At 42.6% G+C, this 22,795-nt stretch overlaps 1 protein-coding gene across 1 annotated transcript in view; it reads right to left on the minus strand.

The window, feature by feature from the left end:
• FAT3 (FAT atypical cadherin 3) overlaps window positions 1-22,795 on the minus strand; it is a 592,627-nt gene that overhangs the window by 219,490 nt on the left and 350,342 nt on the right. Inside the window, 1 exon segment of the mRNA XM_007449656.1 lies at window positions 10,077-10,138. Within this exon segment, the coding sequence (XP_007449718.1) occupies window positions 10,077-10,138 (62 nt within the window).

Consider the following 22,795-nt stretch of genomic DNA (forward strand, 5'->3'; position numbering starts at 1 on the left):
CCAAAGTAGTTTTCCTTTTTACTAATAGAGGCAATTGAGTTGAAATCTCAAATTCTGAACCTGCTTCCACTCCATTTTTTATTTTCCCACAGACAGACTTAAAGTGCTCAGCTGGGTCATATATGGTGTTAGGCATGGGTGTGGGTGGTTTCTCCAGCGCCCCAATGAAATCAGACTGGACGGATCATTCTATAGCTCACAGAGTGTGTTGCACAAATAAACTAGAAAAGCAACACAGTGGGCGAAGAGGGGAAAGGAGCTAGGGAAGCAAACGGCAGAGGGTCAATTTACCATCTCGGCACTGTGGAGAAGCCAGTCTGGGCTTCCGGGCCGTATGGTTTGTTGGGAGTTCTCATGATTGTTCAGAGCCAGGCAGGAAATCTGAACCTCTTCTCTGAAATGGGATAAGCCATTTGTGTGATACCAGGCTTGCAGGGTAAGCGGTCCCCCCACCGGCCCACAGGACCCAACCATCGCTTGCCCCCGAAACTTGAAGGAAGCAGCAGCATGGCACCACATCAGGAAACCATTCCTAAGTGAAACCAAAAGCAGAGTCTTGGCTCCCTGCAGCCTGTGTGTGCAACTCAACAAGCTGTGATCCCACTGGAGCAATTATCTATCTGCCCGCACATCCCCAGTGAGCAGAGCGCAAAAGCCCGCTCCTTTCCAGACTGAGCCACTGGCTGGAAGGACCATCCCAGGTCCAAGGGAACAGGTTTCATTCACTGTTACTCTACTAATCAGAGTTCAGATTTAAGGGGAAACAAAGCAAATGCAACCTTTCGCAAACAGGTAAATTAGAGGGTGGTTATTTATGGAATCAAAGATTTATTTCAGACAACTCTCCTAGCATATATGTTTGCCTGCGGGTTATGAACTTGGAGGCTAACCAGGGGCACAGACAAGCAAGGTTAAGAGGTGGAGAACTGCCAGGGGCAGAAAAAGCAGACATGATGCCCAAGCAACTCTCTGTCACCCAAGGACCCAAAGCAACCGCTCCCTCCTTCCCTAGGTTCACATGGAGGTTGAGTGGGAAAACGGCCCTCAGCTGAGATCCTAACGAACGCCGCACACTCTATCATTTCCAACCTCAGCAGTCTCTCTTAAGACTTAGCCCTGAGCTCATCTCTTATTTTTTTTATGGGCCCAAAGGGGCATGCTGTGAAAAAAATGGGTGAAAAGATGACAAGAAATTAATTGCATTCTACAATACATGTGAATTACTTCCCCTGTGAGATGATTACATATTATGAGGCAAGTAAGAAATTTTCCTTTATATCAAATGTTGCAAAACAGGGGCTCACGGGCTTACAAAGTGTTACCAAAAACTGGAGGTGCCAAATTTGGTATGCAGATCTGATTTTGTTTTTGTTTTTGGAAAAAATAAGACTTTCTGGTCAAACTGGCTGCTTCATCTGCCACTGGCTGGACTTCTTTAGAAGGGGCAGGTGAGACCCACGGTAATTCTTCCTTCCACCCTCGCCAGCACACATGCTGGTCCTCTGAATTACCTGCCCAGACCTGTGGGCATCTGGCAAACTCTGTTTTGAACAAACTATCTTAGAATTAATTTTTGCTTTGAAAAATTTGCTTGTGTGTCTGATTCAACATTTACTCTTCAGTCAGTTGGGAAAATCAAGTGGTCCGTCTGCAATTCACACTGCTGGGGATGCTCTCACAAAAGATCATTCTTAAGGACCCACACAAACCTAGACTGCTCTGCAGGAATTAGAATGGCAACCCTTGCTCTTACCTCATATGCATGTGTGTGCACACACACAGACACATACACCACCAACAACAATACTCCTTTTTAACTAGACTGGAGTGCCCAAGGCCAACCCTGCCTGGTTTGCTGGGGCACTGATAAGACATAAAAATGACACTGATTTGGAAACTCTACTGATGAGGAAGGGTTTTTTCCCGAGCAAGAATAATTCCTGTGGGTAAAGAGACAAGATTTCTGGGAAAGATGAGCTGGAAATGCTCCCTGAGGAGAGTGGAGGAAGCAGGCAGTCAGAAAGGCAGTTGCTTGAGCCTAGGGAAGCAGGAGAGGCCTTCTGTGAAGAATTTTCACTTGCAGGTTCTCTCCCCCTTGTAGTATGGAGTGTGGAACATGGAGATAATCATATTTAGATGGAGGTTTTAGCCTCCCACACTGTAAGCGTAGTTGCCCTGGTCCCTTAGTAAAGTCTAATGCATGTACGTAGCCTTGTAAGGTGGTGGTGTGAGAAGAGAGGGGCAGGGACAGGCAGTGAATGGTCTGGCCGGCTGTATGAGTTACTAGAGCTGCCATTACAATGGACTACAGACTGGGTGGCTTGAACAACAGAAATTTATTTTCTTACGATGCTGGAGGCTTAGGAGTGTTACCAAACCAAACTTGGGTCTGCTCGCCTGTGCCCAGTAAAGCCAATCTACTGACACCGGGTTGTGGTGAAGGAAAATACAGCATTTATTGTAGGGCACCGAGCAAGGAGAACAGGCAGCTCATTCTCAAAAGACCTGGAATTCCTCAATGGCTTTCAGGGAAGAGATTTAAAGGCAGTGTGAAGGAGGGGGCTGCAGGGTGTGTGATCAGCTTGTGCACAATCTCGGATTGGTTGGCATCAAGGTAAAGTTTCAGGCATCATCAACTTTCTGGTTTCAACCAGTCTGGGGTCTACGTTCTTGCGGTCAGTGGTTTTCATCAGTAGGGGTCTGTTTCCTGTAAAAACAACTTAGAAGTGAGTGTCAGGCCTTCATCTATATCTTTCAGGGAACTGGGAGTTTGGTGATTCCGTGGTGTGCCGTATTTAAAGTCTAAGTTGTTACCAGTTTCCCAGCCCAACAGCTCTTCTTTGTTTCTACCTCTTCACCTTTTCTAATCATTAGTGACTGAGTCAGCCTTCAGAGACTCAAGGGAGGCCTGGGAGACTAAAGCAAAAGCCTTTTCCTTCAAAGGACAGGGACACAGGGCCTTGCATAGTTTCAATTCCCCCTTTTCTTTGATACTCCTCAATCTTGAGGGGGACAGGTTCAGGAAAAGAAAGGGAGTAAAGATTTGGATACAGAGGTTAATCATAAACCCAGCAGAGGAACTCAGTTTTAGGGGGACTCAGTCTTAGGAGTCTGAGGTGAAGGTATTAGCAGGGTTGGTTTCTTCTGAGGCCTCTTTCCTTGGCTTATAGACAGCTGTCTTCTCCCTGTGTCTGCACATGGTCTTCCCTCTGGATGTGTCTGTGTCCAAATTTCCTCATCTTGTAAAGACACCAGTCATGCTGGATCGGAGCTTACCCTAATGGCTTCATTTTAATTTAACAACTTCTTTAAAGACTCCAAATACAGTCACATTCTGGGGTACCGGGGGTTAGGGCTTCAACATATGAATTATAAGGGGAATCTTAATGGGATACAGCTCAGCCCATTACACGTGGTATACAGTCACTCTTCTGCTGGAGTCCACACCGGCACTCACTAGACAGGCACAGCATCTTCTCAGATGGACTTTGTCCTGGAGCCTGGGCTGGGGCCCAGCAGCAGAGCGAGCCCCTGTCTAACGCTGAGCCTACTACTCTGAAGAACAAACAGCTGAGGGGGTGGCAAAAGAACAGCCAAAGAGTGTAAGAGAAAACCTCCTCTTTCCGTACACGTGTATGCTGATCCTTGACGGGGGGACTGAGCTGAGCCTTGGGTAAATCTGTTATAAAACGAGAGTGGGAAAATATGATTCCGGTTGTCACACTTTAACACACTGATGGACGTACAGGCCTATATATGTTCTATAAGAAGAGGAAGACCTATACTGGACACTACTATGAAGTGATTGTGTGACCTTGGACCCATCTCTTCTCTTTTCTAGGTCTCAGTTTCTGCATCTATATAATGGGAGAGAAGCAGTTTGGATGACCTGAATGAAAAACAGCCCCCTGATTCCAAGACAGCAGCTAACTGTAGTAGCTCATAAATAATCAGCAATGTAATCTCTGTGAAGAGACCTCAGCACGAAAGGCAAAGAAACAAACATTCAGTGGGAAAAACATACTAACTCCAAAAACAGAACCTTGGTGCCTAGCCCAATACCAGGCTCGGAATAAGCCTTGAAGAAAGGAGGAAAAAAAAGAGTGAGTTGCCATTAACTCCATCGAAGTTGATACAGCACAAACACGAACAACTAAGACTAGAGAAGGTACAGTCCTAGAAGTAAAGAACGGTAAGAGAGGGTTCTGGGGCTCTCTTGGGAGCTCTGGAGAACAGAAGTCATGATCACTCTCCTTTCGAGGCCCGTGCCTGCTACAGGTGCTGTTTTTGTGCATGGACACACATCTTTTCCTGAAGGCCTCCTGGAACTTCCTGTGAAGTTTTCTGAGGGTGGCAGAAAAAAGAGCCTAATGAGAGAAACTGCCATTTCACTTGGAGATAAATTATCAAAATATGGACAGCTTAATGGGTTGAGACAGACCTGCAACTCTTCACCACCAGAAATTACCATCACCTCAAAAGCAGCTGCTTACTAAAGTAAGAAACCACTAAGGATGTGCACTCACTAAAGAAATCAATTTGCATCCCAAGGCACGAGGAAATGTTATAAAAACTTACCGAAGAGCAATATTTTTTTTCCCTCAGAAAATAAAACTATAAAAAGGGATGAGAATTTCAGACAGGAAGAAAAAATAGTCACAGGAGATGCACCTTACAGAGGACGATGGATGAGTATTCTAAAGAGACAGATACTAAATAATTTACATTCCTATAGATCTAGCATATTCCTCTGTAATGTGTTTTGTTATTTATACCAACTGCACTATAAAATCTCACCACCTTCTCTGGGCTACTTCAAGATATACCCACACAGACAACATAATTTCTCATCCTCTGTCTTTATACTGGGCCTTGTCATCTTTTTTTGATTTTCAAATAAAATACTCTCTCTGTTCTTTTCGGGAGACTTTTACCAGAACCATCTACCCCTGAACGGAGAAGCATTTCAAGATCAAAAGAGAGGCCAAATCATACTCTTTTTTTTTGTTTTTGCTGTACGCGGGCCTCTCACTGTTGCGGCCTCTCCTGTTGCGGAGCACAGGCTCCAGATGCGCAAGCTCAGCAGCCATGGCCCATGGGCCCAGCCGCTCCGCGGCATGTGGGATCTCCCAGGACCGGGGCACGAACCCGTGTCCCCTGCATCGGCAGGCGGACTCTCAACCACTGCACCACCAGGGAAGTCCAAAATCATACACTTTTAGCAAACAAGATAAAGATTCACACATAATTAGGCTGGGACTATAGCATTATTTAAATGGATATAACTTTTAAGAATAATCAAACTGCTGTAAGCTATTCAAACACTGGGGCCAGCTCTGAAAAAGAAATGGAACTGACAAGGTGTTTATTGAGGACAAGGAGAGCAGGGAGGGCGAAGAGTGTGGGGCAAACAGCGGTTTAATAGAATAGTGTCCCTACGTGCCAGACACTCTGTGTCGTTCATTGATGAAGTAGGGATTAGTAGCCCCATTTTACGGATGAGCAAATGGAGGATCAGAGATAATTTAATTTGGCAAAGCAGATGGAGAGAGGCAGAACAGTCCATTCTTTCTGTCTCCAAGCCTATGCACTTTCCTGTGTGCTAATACCCACCTCCGTGATCTCATCTAGGAATAAATTAAAGGTCTCAGAGTAATCATTCATTCACATACCCTTTACTGAGTGCCCCCTGCTTTCCAGGTACTTAACTAGATGCTCTAAATAGAGAAGTGAGTAAGACAGTTGGTGCTGACAACACCTGCCACTGTCTGTGGAACACATTGTCCAACAGAGGTCATCCTGGGGACGTCTCACCTTTCATTTTTCTTTTTTTTTCACGTTGAAATCTTTTATTTTGCTAAAATTTATGTATTTTGTAAAACGTATTTGCTAAAATAGAATATAACAGTCCACATTCTCTGGTTTCTAAACATTTAACCGCTGATGACTTCCGTAAGATGTTGTTCTTCATAGTTCAGATGCCTGATCTGAACAAATGTGACTCCATATTGGATCAGTTTATTTTACTTTAACCTTTGTATTCTATTGCTTCTGCTACAAGTTTAGAATGTTGCCTTATAGACTGAAATATACAGGATAGCCCATTCTAAAGCCTCTGCCCTTTAAAGGTATAACACTTCTCCATTCATATAAAGTGGAAGAACAGAGAATAACATTTGTCTTGTTGGAGGAACATCATGTCTCTTGATTCATTGGCCTGTCATGCAGTGAGCAGTATGAGCTTGGACTCGGTAACAATTTCATATGCTCTTTACACCAACCCCATGTTAGAAACCATTATCTGCTCTTTACAGATGAAAGGGGGTTCAGAGAGTTGAGAGCCTGTCTAAGTTCTGTGAGCAGTGCCCACATATAATCTCAGGCCTGCCTGAATGGAACATCCATGCTTTCCCACACCACTTCCATTCACTATCTTGATAAGTCAAGTTTCATGCCCGTAAGGAGATTAAATCTAGTAGGTGAGGAAACAATCTATACAAGTGATTATAACATAAGAAAGAGTCAGTGCATTTTATTCCCTTATTTCACAGCTGCCTTCTCTGTTAATGAGGTAATCAGGGCTAAAGTCACAACCACTAAGCTAAAATGTTAATTCACCGTTTAGTTTATGCATCGTTTTCAACTTTGTGCATCTATTTGCTAGAATTAGCCTTCTACCTCCACTGCGATCATAACTGGCTATCAAGGAATGTGTATGACTTTGAATAAATGAGCTGAAAATTCCATATTTTTGCACTTCATGGTAGGGAGAAAAGATCAGGCCAATATTTTCACATAACAGATTTCCAAATTACGCAAGAAGTAACACTTAGAATTCACCAGAGAAATATAAGCTGTACTTGTGAAGTTTTCTGTAGTCCTTTGCTGCTCTTGTTTCTTTAGCAAGCTCCTTAGATTCTGGTAATGACAATCCCTTCTTATAGTCACAGATTTGAGATGAATGTTCTACAGACTCCAAAACCCTTACAGCGCATACACAGTCAAGCTAAATATCTGAAATTAATGCACAGGCAGAGTACCAGCAGTATACAATTGAAGTGCTTTCCATCATGGGGATAGCAAACTATAAACAAATCATTAATGTCCTTCTGGCTACTTATGCAGAAGTGTACCTGCCAGGTCAGCTTCTAAATGGATCCTTTCAAAAAGAGTCCATTTTATTTGATTGGGAAGGAGAGATATGCAATAGAACCAGAAGGTTAATGTGAGTTTGAAAGGAGCATAGGGTTATCTTGGCAATTAAAGGCTTTCCAGGAGGTTAATTACCCACACCCAGCGCTTACAACTCACAAAATGTGTCAGCAGTTACAGAAATTTGTGTACAGCAGAGAACTCTCTTCTGCACTCTGAATGATATTATTTTACTCACTTTTTTGCAGGGCTGAGTTAAAGCAATATTCTGTCCATGATCCATTCAGAAAAAAGAAATGAATGCCATTCAAATGCTCACAGCAATGTTATATAGAAAAAAAAACAACGTGGCTAATATCTGTACAATTTAGAAAGTGAGAGCAAGACTGTACGTGAGAGAGAGAGAGAGAGAGAAGAGGAAGAGAGACAGAAAGAATAGGAGATAGAGATTCAAGTGGTTTTTGAAAACCTTAGCAGGGTAGTTTACCAAATGAAAGAGCACCTGTGATGGGGAATCCTGGCATGTGGGCAGAGCTGGGGGGTGAGTTAGTGTAATTCAGATGACCTGTAGGTTTTTAAATCTCTACCCTGGAAACTTCAGAAAACCCATATCTGCTTGCTAGCTAAAATCATGATGGGATTTGTATTAGACCCTCATCCAAGTCACCGTCATCTTTCACCTGGGTCCCTCTCAAAGCACCCGCCTTCCAGTCTTCCTGCTATGGAAGCCCTGTCCCAGCCCGATTCTGCTCAGAACGGCCAGTGATCTCCCTCTGCAATCTATCATGCTCCGACCCACCCTGCTTACTGGCTTTCCACTGCACTTGGGAGAAAATTCAGAATCCTTACTACAGTCCTATTTGCTTTTTCCAACTTATTTCCTACCACCTCTACAGCCCTCTAACTTTATACTCAATCACACTGGTCTGGGTTCTGTTTCTCCAACAGAACCTTGGCTTCATGTCACCAAATGTCACCTCCTCAAAGAGGCCCTCCTAACCGCCCCATTGAATGTTGCCTATCACCCCCTCATTTTCAAGCACTATTACGGAACCTTCTTTGAGTGGTCTCAGAGAGCTTGTGTCTGAAGTGATAGCATGTATTTGTTGATCACGTGTCTCCCCATCCTTCCTATTCATTCTGTATCCCTGAGACATAGCTCAGTCCTGGGGACATGGGCTGAGTCCAGTGGTTGCTGCCTGTGGCTCCTTTAGCCCTGCAGTTGCCTGGAGCTACTGTCTGTCTTGGAGTGTGGAGATGAAGCTGAATCTGTAGGAGAGTTCAGGTATTGTGACACCATATGATAATAAAACCACAATGATTCTAACTACGTTTTACTGAGCACCCGTGTTATCCAAAGTGTTGAGTGAGTATTCATGTAAGTCTGTAAACGATGTGAAACTGTTAAGGTTTCTTTTGGGAAGTGTATTCAAATGCCTGGAAAACACTTTTGCCTCTTTTCCCTAGAGTCACACTCTGCACGCCCCCAAACACCCCCAGAACACCACCTTTCCAGGGACAAGGCAGTAAGTGATCTCAGGCAGATCCCCCAGTTAATGAGACACCCTCCGTCTTCCCTGCTGGGAGGTAATAGGTTCAACTACCTGAGAACATAGCCTCTCCAGGAGGCCTGGACACTGCTGCAAAGGAAAGAAGCCCATGAATATAACATAAGGCGTTTTTATTCTGGCAAACCGACTCCAATTCTGGACCAGGTATGTAGCCCATTAGGATGATTTTGAAAAAGAATTAAAATAATTATTTTTCGGCAGCCTGGAGTCTTTCATCTTTATGTGATGGTAGCAATGTTTTAAAAGGCTCATCACAAGGCTGCATAATAATAATAATCCTTTATTATGTGTAGTGTTTTAGGAGTTTTAAAAATACTTTGATATAAAATATCAGGTTTGATCCTAACAGAGATCCTTTGAGGTATACGGAGTAGCAATTATTTGCCACACTGAAGTCCAGGGCAACGAAACAGCTTCCAAGGCTCCAACCTAATCATGGCAGGGAAGCCCTAGGACCCAAGGCACTGATTCCTAGTCCAGTGTTCTTTAAATAAATCATTACTGGTGAACTGACTTAAAGGGGAATATCAGAAGAGATCTCAGGTGTATGTGAGTGTGTATAGGACCCGTGGATTCCAGTGAGTGGTTCTTGGGACTGAAAGATCATCTTAGCAGCATGGACACAATAAAACAAAGCTCTACCTTCTAAGCATTGTCATCCGTTCGGTATCGGACTGTCACACTTAAATCGCCGTGTCATACATACTACCCAGGCTTCAAGCTTCCCAGTAAAGATACTCGATATGTATGGAAAGAATGTTCCACAAGACTCTTTCATATCTATTTTCTCATCCCTGGTCTTTTTCCTCCAGAAATAATGCTCTTATAGTTTTTATTGTTGTTGTTTCTGTCTTCATGAATTACAGGAGCACATTTTATGGTTTCAGAAACAGTCTTCTCAGGCAGTGAATCAACTGGCAGCTTTCTCTTTCTCAATCCTCTCCCAAGAAAAGAGATGGGGGGCTGAGCAGAGCACTTCTCCACAAAGGACGTGCTTCATTTTAACTGCGGCACTTCGGCCCACTCTCTTTTTACCTCTGAGGCCATGATGGCTTACAGGGCTCTGCTCCTGAACTTTCTTTTCCAGTTACTGACAAAGGGGCACAAAGTCGATACATCTGCTTGCTTTCAGGAAACGCAAAGTCCCCACCCTGCCATCTACTCTCTGCACACAGGAGTGCATTCAGAGGAATGCACCAGAAATCTCCAACTTCAGAACCAACCAGCCCAAGAGAAACAGCCGCATTTTGCAACCCACTGTTCACACACATTCAAGTTCCAGTTCCTGTGGAAGGTTAAAGCAGTTGAGGAAATGTCACTTTTAATGAATACCGGCTCCCTCTAGGCGCTTACCTCCAGAAAATGTTCTGCCTGCTGTTCTCGATCCAATTTCCTTGAAGTTGTTGTAATCAGACCTGTGTAGAAATGAGAATATTTGACTTTTAAATATCTGGGGCAAGCAGCTTACTGAGTGTGGGAAGCAAGTCCAGTTAAAGCAAAAGTAAAAGCAATGGGCAACAGTATAACTGGCCAGTCCTTAGTGACAGTCAGATGGTCTCAGAATTATTCTTCAAACAAAATAAAATTTACAAAGAAAACTTGAAAAATTTGTTTCTCAGTTCTGCTTACCACATATGAGGTATTTTCATCACTTTGGGGATATGAAACCTCACTGAAGAACCATTGTTTTTCTGGAACTTCAATGATTCATTTGCATATGACTGATATTCTACCATAGGAACCTTATTAAAGATTTTAAGAGTTCTTGAACAATTAATAGGTTGTTGAAGCTGATTAGATTCAGGCTATAAAACAGAACTTTTCTTATTTAACATTTTTCTGCTTATATAATCTTTTTGGTTATACTTGACAAAGAAGGTTATTTCTGTAATAACTACTTGTACACATAATTATTTCAAATATAATATCTCACATATGGAAGATCTCATACCGTAGTTTTATCACTTTGTATTATTTGGTTAAATCTTTACACAAAATAAGTTCCACGTGGGAAATAGCTATCTTTCCTATGGATGGGATTTCCCATAAATGAATCACCCCTTTGAGTATAAAGGCAAAGAAAAGGGAAGGGGAAGACAAAACCGTCAAGGACACCCAATTTGTCTATTGCAAGTTTTATTATGATTATTGTCAAATGGCAATTCGGAGGTCAAATTTACATTCTATTTCTTGATTCTTCAATGCCCCTGAAGATAAGAGACTATGGATTGGGCTGCTTTCATGGCATATGCTGATTGACATGAGATAATAGAGAAATCACATGAAAAGCTCACTCCCAATGCTGGTGAGGTACATGAAATATAGAAATGGTATTTTATCGAAATCTGCTGAGGTGCTCACGTTTTTGTTTTCAGGTAGCAGGTGGGAGTAAGACTACCAGAGGTTAGAGGGCTCCACATGGCCTTCAAAATAAAATCCCACCGCAGGTAGCATGGCTGTTTACAAGCTGACCCTGAGACAGGAGGGAAGGGTGCAGGGCACAACCTTTAAAAGAATGACATAGCCGTTGAGGATATAACAAAACTGGTTAGAACCGATTAGGCCCAAGATGGTGGAAGATTAGACTTCCAGTAGACCTTGAGCCTCATTATATGCTCATTGTAATACAATAGTATTAGCTAAATGACACACCCACAGGCACCATGACAGCTCTGAGGCTAACCTTAAAAGGCCAAATAGTGAGTGGTGCCCAGTTCCTGGAAATCCCCGCCCCTTCCCTGTAAGAGTTGGAATAATCCTCCCCACTTGTTAGCCTATGAAATTACTCAGCCTGTAAAAATTAACTACCCCATATTTCGGGCCACTCTCGCCTTCTGAAATGTACCGCATTCTGTCCATGGAATGTGTATCTTTCTAAATACACATTCTTTCCCACTTAGTTCTTGGGGCAGAGCCCCCTTGCCGGCCCACTTGTATCCCTCAAAAGCACCCTATATTAATAAATCTACTTCTTACCTATCACTTCGCCTCTCGCTGAATTCCTTCTGTGCAGAGACATAAACAGCCTGAGTTTTAGTAAGTCCCGACCCCAGGTGAGTGATTTTAACTAAAAGACAGTGGGTTCGAGTCCCAGCCCGTGGGTTCAAGTCCCAGTCTGAGTTTTGGCTGGGTTCGAATCCCATCTGAGGTACGATGGGGTTCCAGCCCCAATCTGACCTGTGTGGTTTCAAACCCACTCCTCTCCACTCTCATCTGTCCACACTCCCCATGGGAGGGGAACCCACGTTCCCATTGCATAAATGATCTGCCTCTCCATGAGTGCTTTCTGGAATGTGCCCCACCCAACCACAGATTTTTCGAATTTAGCTCAGGTGTTGGCTCAGGTGTTGGAGAGGTGACCCTCTCTCCCAGGGTTAAGGGTCCACCTGATACATACTAACAGAATGAGTATACTCCACCACGGTATCATTCCTGGCCTTTTACTGCAATCCTTTGCTCATACGTCTGTATTTTACTGCCAGACAGGTTGACAGAGTGACTTCATGGGAAAGACCTGCCTTCCGACTCAGAAGCCCTGTGGTCCACCTAAGCCCCCTGGCCTAAAACAAAACAGAAAATTTATTAAGGATCAGTTGACAAAAGTTGCTGTAGAAAAGATGGATTATTCATATTCTAATCTTCAGTTTTGCTACAGACAGATTTAGAAAGTGTTTGTTTTGGAGGGTATTATTTTGCGTGTGGGGAGAGTATCTGTGGATGCGGAGGGAGTGTGTGCCTTTAGTATTCATTTAAACCATTTCCTAAATTCCTCTATGTGAATGGCACAGTTCTAGGCACTTCTGAACTATTGTCAGAGATGACAGAGAGAAGACCGTTCTCAAGAGTTTCAAGGGAGAGAATCGGTAACTTCCCCTTCTGTAGCTACCCATCAGAACCTCCCGGGAAACTCAAAAAGAGATCCTGTGCCCCACTCCATCCCTCATTTACTGTGTCTAAATCTCCTGGGATGATACCTTGAGATGGTCCTCTGATTCTAAGAGGAGACTTTCTGCAATTCCACTATCCTTTGTTGAATCTCACTATGACTTTTTATTGACATAAATTTTTCTGCCCATACAAGAATGAAATACACCTGAGAAGCTTTAGCATCTGGATCAGACCTTGGGCTCAGTGTGTGTGTGTGTGTGTGTGTGTGTATTGGGAGGGTGAATGAGGGGGGGATGGAGATGTGTGAATGCACTGGTGCACTGAGGTGATAAAGGAGGAATAAAGAGGAGCCTGCTCTCTGAGTCATATTGGCTAAGGGTCAGCTTGGTCACACCAGGGAGCATCTAAAGCACAAATCTGATGCCTTCATTTTCAGGCCATGCTATCCCAGAAGATTATATGTCACGGTGGCTCTTTCCAACTGAGATGTAAGTGTGTTCTCCAAAGGGGGTGGGAGGCTTTCAAAGACCTCACCACCTCTTCAGGAGGCATCCTCTGTTAGAGGTCACAATGGGAATGAGAAATACTTGTTATATGGAGGCTATAAATAGGTGAAAGTGCTGTCAGCCTCCGCTCTTGTTCGCTTGCTGCTCTTCCAGGAACAAAAGACCAGGAACCCTTTTGCCCTCTGTCTGCACTCCCCACCCCCTATAGGATCTCATGTCATTTCAGGTCCTCCTTGCCCAGGTCATGCAGCCACAGCCCATTGTGGTATGACGGTGCTCAGGAAGGAGGTCAGCTTCCTCTCCCAGTTATCCTGAGGGTAATTCTTTAGGAAAGCCACTTCTTTTCACAATGCCCAGGTATAAGTGGGAGAGCAGTGTGGCTCCCTTCCATCTGCCTATCTCCTCCAGGATGTGCTTTTCACCTATTCATCAGCCAACAGGGAAGAAGACAGGCTTCCTGAAAAGTCTGAAACAACATACACAACAGTGAACTTGGAGCTGTGAGAAAGCCAACGAGCTTCTGTTTGTGGAGGAAAGGCAAGGAAACCTCTGCAGGTCTCAGTTCTCTGGGTTTCTATCACCTTTATTTCCACAGATCTAGAGTAAAAGGCAGGGGAAAAAAATCTAAGTCAAAAGTGAAAATCAGGGCTTCCCTGGTGGCGCAGTGGTTGAGAGTCCGCCTGCCGATGCAGGGGACACGGGTTCGTGCCCCGGTCCGGGAAGATCCCACATGCCGCGGAGTGGCTGGGCCCGTGAGCCATGGCCGCTGAGCCTGCGCGTCCGGAGCCTGTGCTCCGCAATGGGAGAGGCCACAACAGTGAGAGGCCCGCGTTCCGCAAAAAAAAAAAAAAAAAAAAAAGTGAAAATCAGTAGGAAATGGGACAAGTTGGGGCAAGGGACAGAGAGTGACTTCTAAGGGGTACAAGGTTTCTTCTGGGGCTGATGAAAATGCTCTAAAATTACAGATTACGGTGATGGTTGCATAGTTCCATAAGTATTCTGAAAACCATTGAATTGTATGCTTTAAACAGGTGATTGTTACTGTACATAAATTATGTATCAGTAAAGCCAGATTGTTATTGTACGTAAATTATGTATCAGTAAAGCCATTTAAAAATCAGTAGGAGATCACAAACTCTGCCTTTTAGATTTGAACACGTCTTTCATGTTTGGAAGAGACAGATATATATATATTTTTTAATTCAACCTGCTTTTTAAAATTAGTTAATTTATTTTAAATTTTTGGCTGCATTGGGTCCTTGTTGCTGCGTACAGGCTTTCTCTAGTTGCGGCGAGCGGGGGCTACTCTTCGTTGCAGTGCGCGGGCTTCTCATTGCGGCGGCTTCTTTGTTGAGGAGGACAGGCTCTAGGTACCCGGGCTTCGGTTGTTGTGGCACGTGGGCTCAGTAGTTGTGGCTCACAGGCTTTAGAGCGCAGGCTCGGTAGTTATGGTGCACGGGCTTGGTTGCTCTGTGGCATGTGGGATCTTCCCAGACCAGGGCTTGAACCCATGTCCCCTGAATTGGCGGGCAGATTCTTAACCACTGCGCCACTAGGGCAGTCCCTAGAGAAGACAGAACTTTAAAAATACTTAAACGGGGGCTTCCCTGGTGGCGCAGTGGTCGAGAGTCCACCTGCCGATGCAGGGGACACGGGTTTGTGACCCGGTCTGGGAAGATCCCACATGCCGCGGAGCGGCTGGGCCCGTGAGCCATGGCCGCCGAGCCTGCGCGTCCGGAGCCTGTGCTCCACAACGGGAGAGGCCACAACAGTGAGAGGCCTGCGTACTGCAAAAACAGCAACAACAACAACAAAAAAGAAAACAAGAAAAACAAAAAAAAAATTTAAACGGTTGAATGACTAAGTGAAATAAGCCAGGCAAAGAAAGACAAACACTGTACGATATCTCTTACATGTGGAATCTAAAAAATACAACGAACTAGTGAATATAACAAAAAAGAAGCAGACTCGTAGATATAGAGAGCAGACTAGTGGTTACCAGTGGGGAGAGGGGAGTGGGGAGGGGCAATATAGAGGTAGGGGAATAAGAGGTACAAACTATTAGGTAAAAAATATACTACAGAGATGTATTATACAACATGGGGAATATAGCCAATATTTTATAATAACTATAACTGGAGTATAACCTTTAAAAATTGAGAATCACTATATTGTACACCTGTAACTTACATAATATTGAACATCAACTACACTTCAAATAAAAAATAAATTAAAAAATACTTAAATGATTGAATGAATGAATGAATGAATGAGTTAGCTTAGGAATCTGGTAGGAAGAGGGGCTGGAATGAATAAAGCCATCAGGTTTGTCCATGGGGAATCTAGAACATAAAAATAATGAAAGGTACATTTTGGGTTAAAGTCACAACTGGTAGTTATTTGCACTGAAAATAAACCTTGTTGTCAAGACACGGCCAGCTAAATTAAGAAGGGGCAAAAGCTTTCTTCTTTCTAAAGTTGTGTACTTAGGATGAGCTATGGAGCTTCAGCTGCACGGTATGTTTTACAGTCAGACAGCAATGAAGTGAGCCATCCCTCCCGGTCCAGAGGAATTAGTCAAAATTGCCAAAGCTACATCTTCCTTTCTAAACAACTTTGTTGTAGCTGAATGCAGTTGGGTCTTAGAACAGGGCAGAAACTGTAACAGAGCAATCTCCCTCTTCAGCTGCTCTGATTCATCACTGTGGAAGGCACCCTCATCCTGTAATCTCTGCAAGAGAGAGGCGTACACATCACACATGTAACTGTAGACCCATTGGGCACAGTAAGTTGGGGACTGACATGATGAAATCGAATTTCAAAGATAAATCATAGGCAAGCTTTTGAATGTGGTTTGGAGATATAAACAAACACATCATTTGATATAATTACATATGCAAACCTCCAATTTAGGAGGGGAATTACTCCAGTCCTAAGTGAATGATACTCAGTAAAGAGGACGGGAGAGCATATGGCTGGAACTGTGCAATTACTTTAAAAAGGACTGTTTTTGATTTTTCTTGCTGTGGAAATGGGGGAATCTAACAACCTTTCTGATAAACAGTCTGAGCATGAAAATATGGCTTCCTTTTCAAAAAAGAACTCAAAATGTTCTATGTAGTTATGGTCAGAGAAGTGATACTTGTAAGGATGACATCTTTCCCCTGCTTTTCCGGCCTGTGGGTGTCCTGGGTCTCAGCTGTGTAATCTATTGCCATGACATTGACATTTCCCTTAAGTACTGCTTGAAGCAGTGTAGGTCTTAGCTGTTTCAGCATAATTTTCCAGGACTGTTAGAAACTGAGTTTGGTATTACAAATACAAATGGAGTATCAGCCCTGTGAGCTACAATTAGTGCTTACTGTCTGTCTTTTTTCATATTCAATTTCATCTGCTTACCATTTCTCCATGCCTACCCTGGCTATCTGGTAAACCCTCTCACCATCCTTCCAGATAGTTCAAATGTCACCTATCTGCAAAGCCTTCTCTGACCTTTCCTCCTCTAGCATGTGGTAAGTAACTCATCTATTGTTTGGATCTTTTTCTAGACCTCAGTTTCAGGAAGGCTTTGGGTGGTTCACCAGGTTGAGCTCAGGAACCTCAATCAGTGCCTATTATGTTTGTTGAATACAACAGTACTACTAGTACAGCACCCAATATTTGGCTCTAATTATTTGTTAAAGAGTCAATTTTCCCTCACAGGATATAAGTAAAGGTAGTTAATAGATCTTATTCATCTCATGTCCCTGGCATTTAATATAGAACCTGGTACATTGAGGGTATCAAGCAAAACTTGTTTGAATGAGGGTGACATGGATGCAGTCTCTCAGAACGCTCAATATTGTTTCGTTATCTTCTTTTTTTAAAAAATAAATGTATTTATTTATTTACTTTTGGCTGTGTTGGGTCTTCGTTCCGGTGCGCGGGCTTCTCATTGCGGTGGTTTCTCTTGTTGCAGAGCACGGGCTCTAGGCATGAGGGCTCCAGTAGTTGTGGCACGTGGGCTCAGTAGTTGTGGTGCACAGTCTTAGTTGCTCCAAGGAATGTGGGATCATCCCAGACCAGGGCTTGAACCCGTGTTCCCTGCATTGGCAGGTAGATTCTTTTTTTTTTTTTAACATCTTTATTGGAGTATAATTGCTTTACAATGTTGTGTTAGTTTGTGCTATATAAAAAAGTGAATCAGCTATATATGTATACATATGTCCCCATATCCCCTCCCTCTTGCGTTTCCCTCCCACCCTCCCTATCCCACCCTACTAGGTGGTCACAAAGGAACTAGCTGATCTCCCTGTGTTATGCAGCTGCTGCCCACTAGCTAGCTAGTTTACATTTGGTAGTGTATATATGTCAATGCTACTCTCTCACTTCGTCCCAGATTACACTTCCCCCTCCCCATGTCCTCAAGTCCATTCTCTACGTCCACATCTTTATTCCTGTCCTGCTCCTAGGTTCATCAGAACCATCTTTTTTTTTTTTTAGATTCCATATATATGTGTTAGCGTATGGAATTTGTTTTTCTCTTTCTGACTTACTTCACTCTGTATGACAAACTCTAGGTCCATCCACCTCACAACAAATAGTTCAGTTTCGTTTCTTTTTATGGCTGAGTAATATTCCATTGTATATATGTGCCACATCTTCTTTATCCATTCATCTGTCAATGGACGCTTAGGTTGCTTCTATGCCCTGGCTATTATAAATAGTGCTGCAATATGAACATTGTGGTACATGTCTCTTTTTGAATTACGGTTTTCTCAGGGTATATGCCCAGTAGTGGGATTGCTGGGTCATGTGGTAGTTCTATTTTTAGTTTTTTAAGGAACCTCCATACTGTTCTGCATAGTAGCTGTATCAATTTACATTCCCACCAATAGTGCAAGAGGATTCCCTTTTCTCTACACCCTCTCCAGCATTTGTTGTTTGTAGATTTTTTGATGATGGCCATTCTGACCGGTGTGATGTGATACCTCACTGTAATTTTGATTTGCACTCCTCTAATGATTAGTGATGTTGAGCATCCTTTCATGTGTTTGTTGGCAATCTGTATATCTTCTTTGGAGAAATGTCTATTTAGGTCTTCTGCCCATTTTTGGATTGGGTTGTTTGTTTTTTTGATATTGAGCTGCATGCGCTGCTTATATATTTTGGAGATTAATCCTTTGTCAGTTGCTTCATTTGCAAATATTTTCTCCCATTCTGAGGGTTGTCTTTTCATCTTGTTTATGGTTTCCTTTGCTGTGCAAAAGCTTTTAAGTTTCCTTAGGTCCTGTATGTTTATTTTTGTTTTTATTTCCATTTCTCTAGGAGGTGGGTCAAAAAGGATCTTGCTGTGATTTATGTCATAGAGTGTTCTGCATATGTTTTCCTCTAAGAGTGTGATAGTGTCTGGCCTTACATTTAGGTCTTTAATCCAGTTTGAGGTTTTTTTTGTATACGGTGTTAGGGAGTGTTCTAATTTCATTCTTTTACATGTAGCTGTCCAGTTTTGCCAGCACCAATAATTGAAAAGGCTGTCTTTTCTCCACTGTAAATTCTTGCCTCCTTTATCAAAGATAAGATGACCATATGTTCATGGGTTTATCTCTGGGCTTTCTATCCTGTTCCATTGATCTATATTTCTATTTTGAGGCCAGTACCATACTGTCTTGATTACTGTAGCTTTGTAGTATAGTCTGAAGTCAGGGAGCCTGATTCCTCCAGCTCCATTTTTCTTTCTCAAGATTGCTTTGGCTATTCAGGGTCTTTTGTGTTTCCATACAAATAGTGAATTTTTTTATTCTAGTTCTGTGAAAAATGCCACTGGTAGTTTGATAAGGATTGCACTGAATCTGTAGATTGCTTTTGGTATTATAGTCGTTTTCACAGCATTGATTCTTCCAGTCCAAGAACATGGTATATCTCTCCATCTGTTTGTATCATCTTTAATTTCTTTCATCAGTGTCTTATAGTTTTCTGCATACAGGTATTTTGTTTCCTTCGGCAGGTTTGTTGCAATGATAAATGGGAGTGTTTCCTTAATTTCTCTTTCAGATTTTTCATCATTATTGTACAGGAATGCAAGAGATTTCTGTGCATTAATTTTGTATCAGCAGGTGGATTCTTAAACACTGTGCCACCAAGGAAGTCCAATATTGTTTTATACAGAATGGCCACAATGGTCCCAAAGCATGGGAGTTAAAGTTATCTGAATGCTTTCGTCCATTCTTTGAATAATTTTAATGTTTTCCCAACTTTTGGACAACCTCTTCTGTGCTGATAGTTGGAGATCATTAGAACAGATCCTGAGAGTCTTTTATTTTTTAATTTTTCAGTGGCTAGTTAAAGATTTTAATCTTTAATGTTAGATACAGGGGCTACTTGCCCATTCTATGGTTCTCCAACATCGTGGTTTCTACCTAATTTATGGGGAAAGGTGGGCAAAAAATAATACAGTAGTATACAACATTTATTGAGTACTATGTGCCAAACACTATTCCAAACAGTTTGCATATGTGACCTCATTTAATCTCACAAGAGTTCAGAGACATAGCAACTATTTTGACTCTGTTCAGAGTAGGAAACTGAGGGAAATAACTTGCTCAAGGTCAGCTATGACTGAGCCATTATTCAAACTCAGGGACTCTAACTCTGAAACTTCTCCACTGTGTTCCTAGCAGACAAGGATACAGAGCCATGGCAAAGCCACCTGCGTAGCAGCCAGGAGACCTGAGTCTCAGTTTCACCTTGGTCAGTAACTGGTTATGAGATTTGAGCCATCACATCTTTTTTTTTTCTAGACCTGTTTCCTCATCTAGGAATGTCCTGAAGTCTCTTTTCAATGTGGAGAGTATATAGTAATATAGAAACATTACAAGATGATCATTCTTCTTCTTCCTTTCCTGCTCCCTCACTGGACCCCTTTCTGTTATGGACCTGAGTCCAGCTGTGCAGGACATGGGTGGGTCACCCAGGCAGGAACAAGAGGGGCTGTGTTCTGGTTTTTATTTATCCACAAAATCAACACTTAAGCACTCATAGGCATATTTCTAAAAGGAGCAAAATAAAAACATCAGTTAACTATGAATGCATGTTTTTAAGTAGGAAAAAAAAAAAAAACCACTGTTGTTATTCTCAGATTTATTGTCTCTTCCACAAGATTCTAACTTCTAGAAATGTAACAGAGAAGAACAAACCTGACTCCATATTGGATCTATTCCTTTAGCTCTAGGGCTCTGCATCTGGGTAAAAGAATGTTGCCTATAACCGGAAATATACATGATAGCCCATTCTCAAGGCTCTGACCTTTAAAGGCATAACACTTTTCCATTCATATAGAGATAAAAAAGTTGCAGAAAAGAAAATAACAATTGTCTTGTTGGAGGTTTATAGGAATATTGTGACTAGATGTGGACAGCTGCAAGAACAAAGGATTCCTGCACCAAGTAGTTTGCAACAACCAGACACACCCCTTCCCCTTTTAGAATAAAAGAAGACTGATCAGGTAAGTTGGTTCTTTGGGACACTAGTCCACCATCTTTTTGGTCTGCTGACTATCCAAATAAAGTCACTATTCCTTGCCCCAACAATTCATCTCTCGATTTATTGGCCTATCATGTGGCAAGCAGTAAGAGCTTGGACTCTGTAAGAGAAAGTCTTTTTCTACCTCTCATTTCAGCCTACTAGGAAGGCTTAAAATATTCCCTATAGTATTTACAGATGGACATCAGACTGTGCACTGAATTAATTCAAAGAGAATGAAATGGACACAGTACATGAAAGTTTCAGGTTGTAGAAAAAAATTAAAGTTGAGGTGAAGACACATATCAGGTTTGCTTAAAAAAAGACTAAATAATGTTTATTTGGACTACATGATGTTTCTTTCAAAAGAAAAACCAGAAAAAAAACCCATATACCTATGAGGGGAGTTAAAAAAAGGATTCTGGGAACTGGCCCCATCCAGCATTCTTCTTAAGTAAGGACTATTTCATCGGGTGTAAAAATTTGGAGTTGCTCAATTGGGCACACAGTGCTGCTATTAAAATTCCTTCAGAAAATCTGGGGACTTCCTTGGTGGTCCAGTGGTAAAGAATCTGCCTTCCAATGTAGGGGATGCAGGTGCGATCCCTGGTCAGGGAACTAAGATCCCACATGAAGTGGGACAACTAAGCCCTCGTGCCACAGCTACTGAGCTTGAGTGCCTCAACAAGAGAGAGAAAACCCACATGCCACAACTAGAGAGAAGCCCATGCTGCGCCACAACGAAAGATCCCACAGGCCTTAACAAAGATCTCACATGCTGCAACTAAGACCCGATGCAGCCAAAAAATAAAATAAAATAAATAAATATTTTTTAAAAAAGAAAATCTGACAGGAGAAATCATCGATGGAATTCTAAGCCTGCAACTTGGACTTTTCTTTATAAGTAGTGATTTCCAAGATGCTGATAGAAGTTTTAAAGCTGTATAAGTGAGAATGCCTCTTAAACCGAAGTATGAAAGACCTTGTGGGTCAAACATGATTCATAGTTGTTGGTTTTCTGTCACAGGTAACTTTCAAGCCAATGGATAGAATTTCCCAATTCTGCCTTAGCAGTAGGGAAATCACAGGCAGTTCTCTCCTGCCAGAAACACTTTCCTCTTTGGATACAGTATTCTGTAGGTACTACAGGTAGCAAAGGGGAAAAGCCAGCTTGTAAAGGAAAAGTGTTGACGCTGGCACATACCTTGCACCTTCCCTTCAGGCCTCGATGACAGATGGACTTGCCTGCAGCCTGGAGGGAGAGTTCTGAGGTTCAGGCAACTCCCGCTCCCTCACTGTGCTACTCATTACAGATGAAATCGATTGGGGGATCTGGGTCAAGGCAACCTGTCATTAGAGTGAAGGATAGGATAGTGGCTAACAAGGGAGGGGTAATGCTGAGGATGTATGGTGGAGAATATTTCCAAAAGCCATCTCCTCTGAATAATTTTCTCTCATACAAGGTGATCCTGCCACACGCACCCCCCCCCACACACATATACATGTACACACACATACACTTAGGACCGGAGATGCTGTGTACGAGTCTCATTTTGCCAGAATACCTGGATACTTACCAGTCCCATCTGTTCTTCCCTCAATTCCTCGCCTCATCACCAATCCTCATGGCTCTCTCCCTCCCAGTCTCACACAGCCCTCCGGCTCTGCCTTCTAATTCAGCCTAAATGAAGAAATATTTGTGCACCTGAAGAAGTCTCTAGGCGATTTAGCTAAACCTTGAATGCCATATTGGATTTCTTCAGAGAAATTAAGCTACAGATGGTGAACCAATATTAGGGATGTCGCAAGAAATGATGCCATTTTAGGTGCCATTAACATACCACTGATGTGTGTGCTCAGATGTGCAATATGGCGCACGTCTCCCCCTTTCTCTTTCTGCCAAGATACATTTTTTTTTTACAGAATTATGAATATTGGATGATCAAAATAAGGAATAAGTGGCTGGCAATCTAAATAATACTATATGGATGGGTTTTAAAGATTATCTAGCTTGAGAGGCACCATGAACCACCATCATGTACCATCAAGTAAACAGTACTTAGGCTGTGACATCAGACTGCCTGACTTCACATCCCCGTTACCAGCCCTAGGCAACTGCCTGTTCTTCGGTGAGTTATTTAGCTTCTTTAAGTAAAATGAGGCTTATTAAATTAAATA

The sequence above is a fragment of the Lipotes vexillifer genome, unplaced genomic scaffold (assembly GCF_000442215.2).
Source record: "Lipotes vexillifer unplaced genomic scaffold, Lipotes_vexillifer_v1.1 scaffold536, whole genome shotgun sequence".
NCBI classification, from domain to species: domain Eukaryota; kingdom Metazoa; phylum Chordata; class Mammalia; order Artiodactyla; family Lipotidae; genus Lipotes; species Lipotes vexillifer.